The sequence below is a fragment of the Lathamus discolor genome, chromosome 10, assembly GCF_037157495.1.
Source record: "Lathamus discolor isolate bLatDis1 chromosome 10, bLatDis1.hap1, whole genome shotgun sequence".
In the NCBI taxonomy this organism is placed as follows: domain Eukaryota; kingdom Metazoa; phylum Chordata; class Aves; order Psittaciformes; family Psittacidae; genus Lathamus; species Lathamus discolor.
The window spans coordinates 6,767,260-6,782,505 of record NC_088893.1 but is presented as its reverse complement, the minus strand read 5'-3'; the positions used below and the strand labels follow the sequence as shown (position 1 = coordinate 6,782,505).

General features: G+C 50.1%; 1 protein-coding gene across 2 annotated transcripts; it reads right to left on the bottom strand.

The window, feature by feature from the left end:
- Positions 1-650: 650 nt before the first annotated feature.
- On the bottom strand, positions 651-13,993 carry HDAC3 (histone deacetylase 3). Of its 2 annotated transcripts, XM_065690437.1 has the most exons (15): positions 13,888-13,993; positions 13,589-13,671; positions 9,800-9,942; positions 7,994-8,075; positions 7,054-7,110; positions 6,907-6,962; positions 4,895-5,028; positions 4,537-4,617; positions 4,378-4,451; positions 4,106-4,170; positions 3,308-3,397; positions 3,133-3,191; positions 2,691-2,770; positions 2,155-2,312; positions 651-1,884 (listed from the first exon to the last, which is right to left on the bottom strand). In XM_065690437.1, exons 1-15 carry the CDS (start codon positions 13,940-13,942, stop codon positions 1,815-1,817), a joined length of 1,287 nt encoding a protein of 428 aa, XP_065546509.1. In that variant the 5' UTR covers positions 13,943-13,993; the 3' UTR covers positions 651-1,814. The 2 variants fall into 2 exon arrangements, with proteins under 2 accessions (XP_065546509.1, XP_065546510.1); XM_065690438.1 differs by lacking the exons at positions 6,907-6,962; positions 7,054-7,110; positions 7,994-8,075; ... (1 more) ...; positions 13,589-13,671; positions 13,888-13,993 and adding an exon at positions 5,504-5,939.
- Positions 13,994-15,246: the final 1,253 nt, after the last annotated feature.

Sequence of the window (15,246 nt, the reverse complement as noted above, 5' to 3'; positions counted from 1 at the left end):
AGCACCCCCTGCTCTGCTGCAGAACCCCTCCAGTGCCACCGCTCCTGTCCTAGAGACCTGCAGGTCACAGCACAGCAACACAGAGCTTCCAACAGCCCCTTTGTGTTTTCCTTCATTCAAGGTAATTCTGCCCCAGGAGGAAATTCTTTGCCAAGTCCTGTCTCATAGAATCTTAGAACAGTTTGTGTTGCAAGGGATCTTAAGAGGTTAAAGGTCCATCTAGCCCTGTGCCCACCCTGCAGTGACCAAATGACAAATACAGGAATGGTACAAGCACAGGGCAAGCACGCAGCAATGCTTCCCCAGAGCACTCAGCCAGCCACCACCAACCTAAACCCAGAAGTGTCTCTGTATTAACAGCCTTGATTTCCCCCCCTGCCCCCAAGTCCTTTCTGAAGCCACATTTCACATTACCTGGTGACAAGAGCTTGCACAGCTCACCTTCATGTGTGCAAAGCAATCTCCCCCTTTTTAAGCTGGCCCCTTTCTAGCTTCATTTGATGCTCCTCTAACATTTGTAGATAGCCCCTCCAACACACATGGGTTTACAGCCCTCATGTTCAGACACTACCCTGCTGGGGATGAGTCTCATGTTCTCAATCTTGAGGACAGGAGGCAAGGGTGTGAGCATTAAACAGACAAACAACAGATCAGGTAAGAAAAATACTGCCTCTTCTTTTAATGTTTAAAGACATCAGTAAACAACCAGAACAGTACAGACAGAGGCTAAAGCCCTCCCGCCTCCCCACATGAGCTCCAAACCAGGTACCAGGTGATGATCTGGGAGGAGGAGCAGCAAAGTCTGGGATATGAGGGATAGCCAAGGGAAATCTCTGCTGTGTGGAGGCAAGTAGGCAGGCCCTGGAGGAAGCAGCTTCCCTCACCCATAAGCAGAGTAACATCTTACATTGAAGAGGGAATGGTTTCCACTCTGAGCAAGCAGCCCAAATCTCTTGCTAACACACAGAAGGGCCATGTGTGACCTTGGACAACACAGCTGGAAGCTGTATTAGAGACGCAAGACATTCTGTACTGACAAGTACAACAGCCAAACCTCTGCTCCAGTGATTTTAGCCTCTTGAAGAATACAGAGAACAGGGAAGTTCGGTCCAACTCAAAGCGTTCCAGTACTCATTTGGAACACAAAAACTGAGGGGGGGAAGGAGAGAGGAGGAACAAGACTATGCCCTGCATCCATTCCTCCATCCTGCTCCATCAAGCTGCTCCCTGTCCCAGGGACTCTCCCAACCCCTATCCCACAACTGGCCTTGTCTTCTCAAAGTTTTCCTTGAGCTGTGGAGCATCAGATGGTTAGGAGGGACACCAAGAAGCAGCTTTCAGTGCAGGCTTCAGAGGACAGGCAACTGGGTACCTGAATAGAGGGCTGGGGAGGGCAGGATGTATCAGGTGCTGCTGCAGAAGAGAGGCAGAGATCGTAGGCGCAACCACTCCAGCTCCATGCTGCTGGCAGGAGCCTGCATGGGAGTTATATGAGGTGATGAAACCACCATGGGTCAGGCTCTGAAGGCAGCTGCACGGCTGCAGCCAGAACACAGCACGGATCGAGTGCTACTTGAGTTCCCATATCCCAGAGCAGTGACAACTGGAACCGTAACATGGTAGACAGGAAGGAACACGTTTTCCTGCTCTCTGCCTCTCCAGGTAGCAGAAGCCTGCAGTGGTGGTGTTTCTGCTGCCACCCCATACAATGAAATTCAAAGGGAGGGCTAACTGGGTCCTACACCAGTTACCTGCTCCAAGCACCCATGTCCAATGCGGGAGCCCCCACAGTCCATTGCCCCACAGCAGAGCTCTCAAATCTCAACATCACTCTCTTTGTCGTTATCGTGGTCACCGTCATAGAACTCATTGGCAGCTTCAGGCCTAGGGGAGAGACAATCACCATCAGCAAGGAGAGCCCTGGCACCCTGGAGGCCACAAGAGAATGCCTTCCACCACTGAAGGTCAGAAGATGCCCTGCACCCAAATACCCCATAACATATTGTGTGAGGAGACCACACATTTCTAGATAGAGGCTCGCTGGATAAAACCAGAGATTTGGAAATGATTTAGTATCTGTTCTAGGAAACAGATGGTCTCCAGTGTACCAGGACAGGAAGGGAAGCCCCCTTTCTCCAGAACAGGATCTGGTACCTGCTATAGTTTTCCTCAGAGCCTCTTTCCTCTGGATCAGGCTCATCTGTGCGATCGTAGCTGAGCAAGTCAGAAGGGACATCATGGATCTGCACACTGGGAGCATGGTTCAGCATCTTCAGGTTCTCAAATATTGTCTGCCTGATCTGATCCAAGTACTATATATAGGAAAAACAGAGAGATGACCACAGTGAGATCTGGCAGTGTGCATGAACCACTGCTACCTGCCTGCATCACCTGCGTGGTGGCCGTGAGAAGCAAAAGTGTGCAAGAAACTGTTTATCAGAGCAGATAGAGGAAGGAGTTAATTCAGTCACTGAAACTCAAACACCCAAAACAGGCAACCCAGCAAGGCTTTCAAATGCTGGGAGACTTCCTGACATCCCAAAAGAAAGGTTCTGCTTGTTCTTGGTCAGTTTTCAGCCCCACAAGAATTCCTTGCCTGGAAACCTCTACCTGGTTTCACAGGGCACAGCATCAACCCCAGGGTTTTGCTACTGCCCAGCTAACCCTGCAATAAGGCTGCAAGGACTTACCTGTCTGGAGTTCTGATTTTCAATCCTTGTACTGACATCAGGATGAAGGGTGAAGTCTGGAGCAAAGTATTCAAAGTACTCTGTGATGGAATAAGAGAGTTACAGCACAGAGCCCAGAGTGCTCTGCGGAAAGCAGAGCTCGCTCCCACCATGCTAGGAGGGACCAGACCCTAAAAATCAGAGTGATTTACAGCTCTGCATCCACAAGGAATTGTATGAACAGCCAGTAAAAGAAACACTCAGGTCACTAAGAAGGAAACAATCTGGATTAAATGATACATAACACAGTAATGGTGTGTCTGCCCAGCAAAGTGGGTGGTAGAAAACAACCAAGGCCTCTTTCATCCTTCTATCTGTGGTCAAGGCAGACCAGAAGTGTTAATTCTTAAGCTGATGTAACAAATACCTTATCTAATGAGGAAAACACAAAACTCCAACTTACCACTGTAAGGGAGCTCTTCGCTAATGGCTTCATCTACAAGCAATGATGTTTCATAAGTCCTGGAAACATGGAGTAAGATAAGGTCAGTCCATGCACCACGTAGCTTTCTCTGAAGGGACACAGGCCACAGCAACTGCTTATCCAGTGACCCTCAACAAGCAGAGGAGAGACTCACCAACAACGTGCCACATTGCGGACTGTGTAACCACCTCCTCCCAGCACCAGCAAGGGGATGTTGAAGCTCTTCACATACTCCACACACTCCCTAGAACCCCAAAAGAAAAATGCCAAAGCTGTTAATTGCAGCACACATCCATATGTCAGAAATCTCACTATGCACTAAAACACCACTACATAGAATCCTAGAATGGTTTGGGTTGGAAGGGACCTTAAAGCTCATCCAGTTCCATCCCCTGTCACAGGCAGGGACCCCTTCCACTGGAGCAGCTTGCTCCAAGCCCCTGTGTCCAACCTGGCCTTGAGCACTGCCAGGGATGGGGCAGCCACAGCTTCTCTGGGCACCCTGTGCCAGCGCCTCAGCACCCTCACAGGGAAGAGTTTCTGCCTAAGAGCTCATCTCAGTCTCCCAAGCACACAGGAGAGGGGGAGAATCCCCTCCCCGACCTCCTGCTCACGCTCTGGGGATGCAGCCCAGCACATGGGGATTTCTGGGTTGCAAGCATACACAAGACAGGTCCCACTGTCACGATGGCTGGTGTGATACACCCAAGTTCAGGGCTTCCACCTAGGCAGCCTGAACCATGTGCTACTCTGTGAGCCAGCACCTTCTATGAAGCCTTATTCTGAGACCCCCTCCTGTCACACCAGAGTTAAGAAAAGCCCAAAATCCTGCTGGTGCTGCTGGAAGGCTGAAGTCAAAGCTCAGTCCTCCTAGCACAGGACTCAGGAGAGCCCCCCAGACTAAATGATGGTCTTTCAACCACCTGCTGTGCCCCAGCCCTGCTGTACTTACCCATGTCCTCTGATACTGAGGTTAAAACAACCCAAACGGTCACAACCCAGAGAATCAGCACCGCACTGGGGAGCAGAAAAAGACCAGAGTTCTTGCTACAAAGGCATTGCTTTCCAGACACAACAGCATTCCTACTCCTTGTCCAACCTTATTCACCAGAGGGTTGGGACAGCAGCTAGGCCAGGACACACCAACCCTGACTCCCCAGAACTGGAGGTAACACACTGATAGCAGCCCACTCCAACCTCAAAGGGATGAACACACTTTCTTACCTGCAGCACTATGCAGGTGGGTTGATAGTAATCTACCACCTGGTTAATGACTGGCTGGAAGAGGTGTTTATAACCTGTGGAGAGAAAGGTAGATTTGGCTTGGCTCTGGAGAAGGACCAGCAAACACCTTGGCAAGGGGAAAGGGCAGGAAACACCTACTTTGGTCATCAATGCCATCCCGCAGAGGCACATTGAGACAGTAGTAACGCCCGCTCTCTGCGCCAACTTCATACATGTCACCTGGCCAGGGAAAGACAGAAGTCACAACAGCTCTGAGGCTTCAGAGGTGTGGGAAGGGCAGATCTGGTCTGGGTTGAGATCTCTTAACCTAGCTAGGATCTCTGTTTTTAACAAATAACTACACTTCTGCTCATCTGTGATTGCTTTTCCATGCCCTTTCTTCCATCATTTCTCCCTGCAGCTCTCATTTCATGGTTTTACACTTTAATACTCCAGCAGAGCTTCCAAAGGATTCTGAAGTGAGGCCAGGTTCACACTATAAGGGAAAAATACCTACCTGTACCAGGAAAGAAATAGTTCCCATATTTATGAAATGACACTGTCATGACACGGTCTGTCAAGTAGAAAGCCTCCTGTACCCCATCTCCGTGGTGGATATCGATATCAATGTACAGCACACGTGGGTGATACCTGTTGAACACAGGAGGAAATGGCATTACTGTCTGCTTCACAGCCGACCTCACTGTTCCCCCCATGCCTCAGCATCACCTGATACTCTGACCACCATCACCACCACCATCCACCCATAAGCCACTCGCCAAAAGAACTCAATATGAGACATTTTAGAGTCAAACATGCCCCACCACTAAAATATTTACTTCTGATGTGCTTGGAAATAAGTATTAAAGTAAAAGGTTTTCAGATGAGGCCAGAAATGTCTTGGGAAGCACATATTGAAGAGAACCTATTTTATCGAATCACAGAATGGTTTTGTTTGCGAGGGACCTTAAAGATCACCTGGTTCCAACTCCCATGCCATGGGTTGCAGGCTTTGGTTTCCTCTATAAGCAAGATGCCATTAGTAAATTATTAAGAGCTCCAACACTTTTTTAATCATATCAGGAAATGAAAGACAGGCTAGCCAAGGAGGAGGCTGAACACTTACTTCCTCCATGTCCCAGAGAACTGTCAGCAATATGTCCCAGTTGGTGAGCACCAAGAACACCAGACTGTACTAAATTTACTGGAGAAGAAGCCTGCTGGGTCACAGAGACAGGATGGAGAAGGGGAGATCATCACAAGTAAATGCATTAGGGTAATGATCAAATACACCTCTGTTCCTGAGACAGGCTGAGATAGCTGGGCTGGTTCAGCCTGAAGAGAAAGCTCCTTAAGGGGAGACCTTAGAGCAGCTCCAGTGCCTAAAGGGGCTACAGGAAATCTGGAGAGGGGCTTGGGACAAGGGCCTGTAGGGACAGACCAAGGCTTTAACCTGCCAGAGGGGAGATTAGATGAGCTCTTAGGCAGAAGTTCTTCTCTGTGAGGGTGCTGAGGCGCTGGCACAGGGTGCCCAGAGAAGCTGTGGCTGTCCCATCCCTGGTAGTGTTCAAGGCCAGGTTGGACACAGGGGCTTGGAGCAAGCTGCTTTAGTGGGAGGTGTCCCTGCCTGTGGCAGGGGCTGGAACTGGATAAGATTTAAGGTCTCTTCTAACCCAAACCAGTCTGGGATTCTGTGATATTATAATCTCCTTTAAGGGGTAACTGGGCTGTACTTGAAGCCTTCGGTGTATGGGACTCACATGAGACTAGAAAATGGGTGCACAGAGATTCACAGTGAAGACCTGAGGTTAGAAGCACAGAGCAGGAAGACTGGAAGAGAGGAAAAGAGGTACAGGACACCCCAGTACATCTCATGCATCTGGCTTTAAGAGCGAGCAGGCTTGCCAGTCATGTAATTGCTGTCTGGTCAGCCCAAATCTTTTTTAATTCTGTAATATCTCAATTAGATTCAGGGGCAAGGAGGGCATTGGAAAGTACAAAAAAAAAAAAGTAATTTAGAAACCAGATTATTCAAAAAGCTGGAGGCGTTTCTGTAACTCTTCCACTCTGAATTTATTTTTCAATTTCTAAAAAGAAAAGTAATCTGACTCTTTTCTACTCAAAGCAAGTGTCCTTTGATGTGGTGCTCAAATCCTCTTCGTAAGCCAATCAAGCAAAACAAGACAGATTGGAGTCTTTACCTGCCTCCTGTGAGCTATAATATGCATTTACCTACAACAGATTCACCGTGGCCAAAATGCTGAGAGTCAGGAGACCCTGAAATGAGCATTTCACAGATGGATGAGAAATGGAACTGAAGAACTCTTGTATCTCTTAACCTGCATGCAGCGAAACTGGAGTCACATACTGCAGTTCTCAAGCCCCACTTCCTATATCTGAAGAGGCCAGGACAACAATTGAGTTGTTTGCTGGCCTTCCTGGATACTAGAAAGGCAAATGAAAAGGGGAGCAGAGAAAAGGGAAACTACAGCCAACCAGGACAGGACTGCACTTGCCCCAGGTCCTTACTTGAGCAGCTCCAGGATGCCAATAACTATGTCATTAACATAACAAAACCCAGAAGCCTGTAAGATAGAAAACAGAGCAGCATTAGAACAGGATCAACACAGAGCTGGGGCCTCAACAAGTCAGGAATACATAAAATTGCCTCATTACCTCAAACTTCTTTGCATGATGCAGGCCCCCTGCCCAGTTTATCGCAATGTCACAGATCTAGGAAAGGAAAGGCAAGTTAATTTCAGGTGACAATGTGGTAACAACAATCTTGCACTCACTTCAATCTGCCCAGGCCTGTGGCACACAAACACCATTCTGGCCTTTCCTTTGCTTGTGGAGGATGGTTTGAATTGGAAGGGAGCTTAAAGCTCATCCAATTCCAGAGTCCTCAGGCAGAGACACCTTCCACTAGAGCAGGTTGCTCCAAGCCTCATCCAACCTGGTTTTCAACACTGCAAGGGATGGGGCAGCCACAGCTTCTCTGCGTACCCTGCGCCAGCACCTCACCATCCTCACAGTAACTGGTTTTGGCTACACCACATCTATACTGGATTAGCCCTGTGCTCTACATTCCCTGCTAGAGCACAGATCATCTCCCAGCACCAGCCAGCAGCAGCCCAGCACCAGGCACATACAGTTTGTTTCTGCGCTTGCTCTTCCCCCTCAGACCTTTCTCAGTCTCTGACTCAAACCTATGTAGATTACTTTTTTTATACACTCCTGAGTGACCCTCTTCTTCAGACCTTCTGTGTGGGCTCATTCAGTGCATGTCCATAGCATAGACCTAGCAGCACCCTTGGTCTCTCAGCAGCCAGTTTCACTGAGGACTCCAGGTTCATTCCACAGTGCTAAGAGAACTTTATGGCTTTAGTATGCGCAGCATCAGTATCCTCTGACTCCATTCAGTTTAAACATCTACTGAATGGTTGCCTCTGACAGTACAGGAACATTCTTAAGCTTAATAGTCCTACAGCACCAGGTATTCACACTGCAGCACAGCACTGCTGGCTATGCTGCTTTACTAACAAAGCCAGAAGGTTCTCCTTAAACACAGTTGGCTTTTATGATGGTGTTTCAAAAGATAAGGCCAGCAGCTTACCTTGTTGTTCAGCTGTGTTGCTCCCTGCAGGGAGGCCCCAGTGTAGCGAGAACAAAATTCAAAGAGTCCTGGAAACACTGGGCTGGAAAAGAAACCACGATTCAAACACAGGACATCACCTTGTTCTCCAGAAGAAAGCCAGGAATAAAACTATCCAGGGACATCACCTGAGCAAGATCATAACTCACTCTCTGTGAAACAATTAATTTGGGATCACTCTGACCCTGCTTATTATTAACACACTGAAAGCCAGCAGGGAGCAATCCAGCCGCAAACACAATGGGAAACTCTGAGTTTGATAGTGACTAACAAAGCTTGCAAGCCAGCCCTGACAAGGCTTCCCTGCTCACAACCATGCTGGAGCCTGTCCTGCAGCCCTGCTGACATGGGACCAGATCTGGGACACGATGAGAGATGCTGAGGAGAGGGGAGGGCTGGTCTGCTCCTACACTATCTCCCCATGGCTGTATCTAGAAGATCCTGCACCCACTCTGCTTCCAGGCACACAGCCCTGCACGCCATACACTGCAACTGGAGATGAACCCTAGAATGGTTTGGGTTGGAAGGGACCTTAAAGCTCATCCAGTTCCAACCCCTGCCACGAGCAGGGACACCTTCCACTAGAGCAGCTTGCTCCAAGCCCCTGTGTCCAACCTGGCCTTGAACACTGTCAGGGATGGTGCAACCACAGCTTCTCTGGGCACCCTGTGCCAGCGCCTCAGCACCCTCACAGGGAAGAGCTTCTGCCTGACAGCTCATCTCAGTCTCTCTGCTGGCAGGTTAAAGACATTGGCCCTTGTCCTACCCCTACAGGCCCTTGTCCAAAGCTCTTCTCCACAGACATGGCTGGCTTTCTGGGCTGCAAGTGCTTACTGCTGGGTCATACTGAACACAGCTGTTATGACAGCACTAAGGTCTGATCCATCCCACCATGCAGAGCCAGCCCAGGCACTGGGAGAGTATAGAAACACAGGACATGCAGCCCCTGTGTCACCAGGTGGCTGACAAGTGTCCCACATTTCATTCATGGTCAAGCAATGGCTCAAAGACCACAGGGTCTTACTTCCCCTTTCATTTCTGATAAGATGGGGTCTGATCATCGGAGCAGCAAGGTTATAGAACAGTCTTCTTATTCTCAGCCTAAATATTAAACCCCAGGCTATAATTGGGCTACCACTGCTCTCTAGTTAACATAACTCCTCCCATGATAGTACTTAAAAGCTTTCCCCTCCACAGAATACATAAGAACAATCTTACTGACAGCCCGTATAGTCCTCAACCAGACAAGGCATATTGCCATTTCCTCAGTCACACACAGAGCCCTTCCATATATTTCTTTCAAGTTCCATCTCACAAGCATTAAAGGCTGGAATGGAATGTTCTCAACAAGACCTCACGTAGTTTTGTAAAGAAGCATGAGTATCTCCTAGTTCTACCTGAAACTCAGACTCTCAAAGCTGTCTTGAACTTAACATGCATATATTAAGGTGGCTAAAACGGCAGGAAATTATTAAAAGAGATAGTCACCATGTTCAAGAACTGAGGCTCTGCAAGAACAAGCAGAAATATCATCTCTAATACAACAAGCTTACAGCCTAAATGTAGATCTAAAAAGGAAGACTGCAAGAGCTAAGGAGACGTGAAAGGAATTGAGGAGGTTCTAGTAATCTGAGACACATAAGAGGGACACAAACCTTATCCTGGTTACAAACAAGAAAAGAAATGGGACATACTAAATGGCCCCTCTAGACACAGCCATGTACGAGCACCCCATTTGTGACTGCGGAGGAGGCACAGAGCACTCACCAGTCATCTCCCACGTTGAAGGCATTGAGGCTCTTGGTGAACCCCTGCATGTTGTTGGGACTCACTCTCTGCAGGAAGTCTATGTAGTCCTCGGAGTGGAATCGGCACATGTCATGCTGGGATGCCTGGTATGGTTTGAAAACCTTCAAGAGAGAAAGGCAAGACTTATTTCCCATCCAAACTTGGGTATGCTTTGACTGTGAGAAGTCCCACGCTAATGGACAAACAACCAGCATGTGATATATCAAAAACAATCCCAGTACATTGGCTTCCTGACATCTCTGTTCATTTAAGTTCAATGAGTTCCACAAAGCCTGTTTTCCTACCAAGTCTTCTCTTCACCGGGGGCACTATTCACCAGCTTTCACACAATTTTAAGTCCTTGACATACGGGTGGTTTTGGTCCCTCCATTGGAATTGCCTGCAGTGGACTGAGAGGTTCCAAAGTCACTTGCAGAAAGCTCACAGACAGCTGATAGAGTTGCATAAGCTTTGTTGTCTTTGGAAAGCTGGGAAAAAAATGTGCAGGGAAGTGGATGGATTCAAATTCAAGCCCGTGTGACAATACAGACTTGCCAGTCTGGCACTTAATGCACATACCTCAATATACAGGGAGTTAAAAATTAACACCACGTACCTGGCAAGAAGCAATTTGAGTTGCACTAAAAATCAACAAGAGAGCTTTTATGTGCTTCCCAATTTATCTTTAATGAAAGAAGGCCCTTTACAGAAAAAGTGGAACATGAGGACAATTTAAGTGCACGAGCTTGTATTCAAAGGGAAAATTTATGAGGGCAGCTGCAGCAAGGCACCCATTTCCTGGGCTAAGAAGGAGAATGTTAGTTTTCAGATACAGAACAAACCCATCATCTCCTTTCCTGATCTGATCTGTGTGTGGTAATGGAGTTTTCCACATGGATGTGTGGGGTTTGGTGTTTCTCAGAGGCTGCTGCCTCTGACAACTCAAAGGAGGAAGATAAAGTAATTCACAGCATGAGCCTGTAGTGCAGCTGCTGAAGGAGCTGCTGCAGCCTTCCTGATCCCATGAGGGCTCTCCCAGAAATCCTGATGGTTGATTTAATCAAACAAGACCAAACCCAAAGCTAAAGAGTCATAATGGAAAAGAAACAGTTCTCAAAGATATCCAGAGGCTCTCTTGGAGAACAAAAAGTAGGGATGTACAATTCAAAGCAGAAAGGGAAATGGGGAGAAGACCAAAAGCTTCAAGACAGGCTCAGCTGCTGGCAGAGGAAACAACCTGCCACCTTCCACCCTTTATCCTGCTCCCAGCAATCACAGAATGGTTTGGATTGGAAAGGACCTTAAAGCTCATCCAGTTCCAACCCCTGCCATGGGCAGGGACCCCTTCCACTGGAGCAGCTTGCTCCAAGCCCCTGTGTCCAACCTGGCCTTGAACACTGTCAGGGATGGGGCAGCCACAGCTTCTCTGGGCACCCTGTGCCAGCGCCTCAGCACCCTCACAGGGAAGAGCTTCTTCCTTATATGTAACCTGAACTTCCCCTGTTTAAGTTTACCCCTAAGTTCACTGCATTCCCACACCACCACAGCCACAGGGAAGCTGGGAAAGGTGGAAGGAGGCAAACCCAGCTTGACAGGATGGCAGCCTTTTATTTGGAGGAGGCAGAGAAGTCACATAATGATGTAACCACAACACAACCTTAACAGGACCTTTTATAGTCACAGCTGACCACAATCCCTGCTTTTATTTGCTCATAACTTTCCCAGTCACAGACTGTTCAGGAGGCAGCTTCCTCTGTGGCTTTCAGCTTTAAGATGGCATAAGAAGGATGTGGAGCTGTTGAAGGGGACTGGAAGTGACACATTTCTGTCTGGCAGCTCTGCACAACCACCACGTTTTCACAGCAGCTCACAACTTAGTACTAAGGCATGATGCTGCAGGTGTGAAAACACAGCACTGAGACATCCTGATTGCACTTTCTTCTCTACAGCCTCAGAACAAGCCCAACTATTACCAGTTCCTTGCAATCATCTACAATTGCAAACAACAACCCAGGACTGACTTCTACAATCATTTTGAGAGCACAAACTGCAGTCTAACCTCCAAGGTCAGCCAGTTATCACAGAACCACAAAATGGTTTGGGTTGGAACGAACCTTACAGCTCATCCAGTTCCAACCCCCTGCCACGGGCAGGGACACCTTCCACTACAGCAGCTTGCTCCAAGCCCCTGTGTCCAACCTGGCCTTGCACACTGCCAGGGATTGGGGAATCCCTGTTCAGACTCATGAGTAACAAGGGAAGCTGCTGGTTTGCAGAGGATCATAAGGAGCAGAACCTGATTGCAGAAGGGTGAGGAACACCCGGGAAAGAGGAAGGACATAGGAAAGTCTTAACGAGCCTCACAGATCAGAGTAATGGTGCATTTGTGCCCTCCTTTCATCTCCCATCCCCATTTGCTAGCTATGCACAATGATGACCATAACAGAAGTGCTTCTTACCTCTTTTAACAGCATACTTCCCAAGAAAAGACACCGTAAATGCATGACTGTGTGTGCCCATATATGTACATATAAATACACACATATACACACGTAAACTACAGCTCCAGGCACTTCTGGGTTTACAACAGGAGGAACATTCTGGACACAGGCTCTTCCCTAGGGCTCATCAAACAGATCACAGACAATAGGCAGCAGCTACACCCAGCCTCTGGATCAGATAGCACAGCCTGGAAGCAGGCCAGCCAGGAATTAAATCACTCAATGGTTCAAAACAGCTCACTGAAAGTGAGAACAAACCCACAAGAGACTGAAGAAGCTGCCCCAAGACAATCAACTGTTGCAGGTGGCATGTTCTGCACATCAAAATGCACAAAAGCCACCTCAATAGGGCCTGTAGAAGATTTTCATCATTCTTGCCCTGATGTTGTATTGTGAGGCATTAAGTTACATGCCCTGTGCTCCTGAGAGCTTTTCATTTGCTCTGTTCTGCAAGAAGGGGCAGAAAAGTGAACAAGGATTCTAGAGAAAGGCGCAGCGTTCAACCCTGCCTGTGCCAAGTGAAATCAAACAGATGTCAAAAAGGGCTTCACGCACTCACGGTTATATGCCATTATCCCCAAAGTAGATAATTTCTTAGAAGATGAAGACTTGTTTGCTTTTTGACTATCACTCTATGCTGACTATGTTCTGTCAGGTCAACACTAAGAACCCATTGGACTCGGTTGTTGGAGCTGGCTGGGCAACAAAAGCATTGAACAGCAGGCTGGACACTCAGCGATCAGGTGTGAGATGGGATAAGTGAACCCCATTACCACATAAAGGTGAATAAGGAAGCCTCTTGAGGGTTTGATTTTTTCAGCTTTAACTGTTTCATGATCACACAGTCCACAGTGCTCATGGGGTCAACCCGAGAAGGGGCTACAGACACAGCAATGTCACGCTGCATCTCTGCCGCAGCTTCAGACACACTTGAACAAGACATTGATGGGACCTTTCAGATCAGTGCTGGATGGCACAGGGGCCCAGGGACTGCTCAAAGCCCTGTCTGTAAGAACTCCATTACCTGCTGTGCCAAAGTGGAGCTGCAGGGCAAGCAGCACCATAGGAAAGCTGTGAAGAACCTACTCTCACAGGCCAAGCCCTACCACGCAGGCCGCAACTCAAGCGGGCAGGTGCGAGCACAGGGCTCCACCACCCGCCCTGCGCGCTGAAGCGCCCACACCAGCTGCGGCCGTTGCCTGCCCAGAGCCGCCCCGCGCAGTCCCCCCTCGCCGCGCCCAGCCCCAGGCGCGGCCCCGCTGCTTACGATCATCTTCTTGTAGAGCCCGTAGTGCAGGACCAGGCTGTGGGTGAGCGCCAGGCGGTGCGGCTTCATGGGGTGCCCGGCTCCTGAATGGGAAACACACGGGGAGTCACCGCCGGGGCACGGCGGCCGCTCCCCACTCACCGGGGCCGTGACGGGAGCCGCCGGTGAGGGACCCGGCCCCAGGCCGGGCTAGGCCATATCCCCGCCCCGCGCCGAGACAGACCCCGGCCGCGGCCCCGGCGCGGCCCCTGCGTCGCCCGGCCCCGGCTGCCTCCGGCCCCGCTCTGCCTGGCCCGCACCGTAGTGGAAGTTGCCCACGTCCGGGTCGTAGAAATAGGCCACGGTCTTCGCCATGGCGGAGAAACCGAGACCCGCCGCCGCGCGCTCCCGTCAACGTCATCACGCCGCGCCGTCAGCCCGAACCTCCTTGAGCGCCTTTAATAGAGGTCCGGGGGAGTGCTAGGGGCGGGGCGGTCGCTGCGGCCCCCCCCCCCCCCACCGCGGTCCTAGTGCCGACCGCAGTTACCCTGCCCGCTCCGCGGTTACCCGCGGCTGACCGCAGCTGGCCACTGTAGCCCTACAGGGGCCACCGAGCACGTCCAGATGCCCACCGGTTACCTCGAGTTGCACCTCAGTCTCACCTCGCTGCCTCCTACTAGCCCCCAGCTGCCCCCAGTCACTCCCAGCTACCGCCCATTACCCCAGCCGCCTGCTGAACCCTCTCGCATAACCCTGTATCTGCTCCCCAGTCACCCCTCGCTGATCCCAGTTGCCCACTGATTCTTTTCTGTAGCCCTACAGCTACCCCACAGTCACTCCCAGCTGCCCCCAGTTACTCCAAGCTGACAGCAGTTGCCCCCTGGATTCTCTTCTGTAGCCCCACAGCTGCCCCCCAGTCACTCCCAGTTGCTCACCAGTTACCCCCACTTGTATCCCAGTCACCCCCAGCTGCTTCAGCCCACCAGCTGAGGCACAGTGGATGGGGTGGTGAGGTCTCCATGGGGCACCAAAAACCTTGCTGGGTTTCACCTCCTTCTGGGGTGCAGCCCCGATGTGGACCACCACCACTGGGTGTCACCCAGCCAAGCAGCACTTCCAGCTGCAGGTCCCCCCTTCAACAATAACCTGATGGGGTTGGCAGACAGAGAGGCACTGCCAGGCAGGGGGTGGACAAAAGCTCCATGGAAAATTGCTGTGTACAAAACAGCAGCCACGTGGAACGGATGGAAAACCATGAACCTCCCCTGGAGCCAGGGAGAGACAGGGCTGGGGCCATGCTGTGAGTGACACTGGTGGCAGAAAACTGTTCCCTGTGGGCTGGAAAGAAGGAAGGTTGAAAGGAGCAGGTGGCCTTGTCCAAAGGCTTGGAAAACAAATCAGCCAAAATCAACGCTTGGCAAAGTCTTGGTCGTGCCAGTCTCACTTCCTGCGGGCAGAAGACTGGGGGTGAAGGATGCTGAGCTGGAGCCAGGCTTCCCAAACCACCTGCTGGGGTGTCAGAGAGCAACAGGCAAAAGGCAAGGACACCCAAGGGACACACCAAGAGCTGGGTAAGGATGGAGACCACATCAGCTTGGCACCAGGATGTTTCATGGCTTCTCAGCAGCAGGATTTTGGTGCTGGGTAATAAAGGTGTAGGAGGGAAACCCATCGGCATG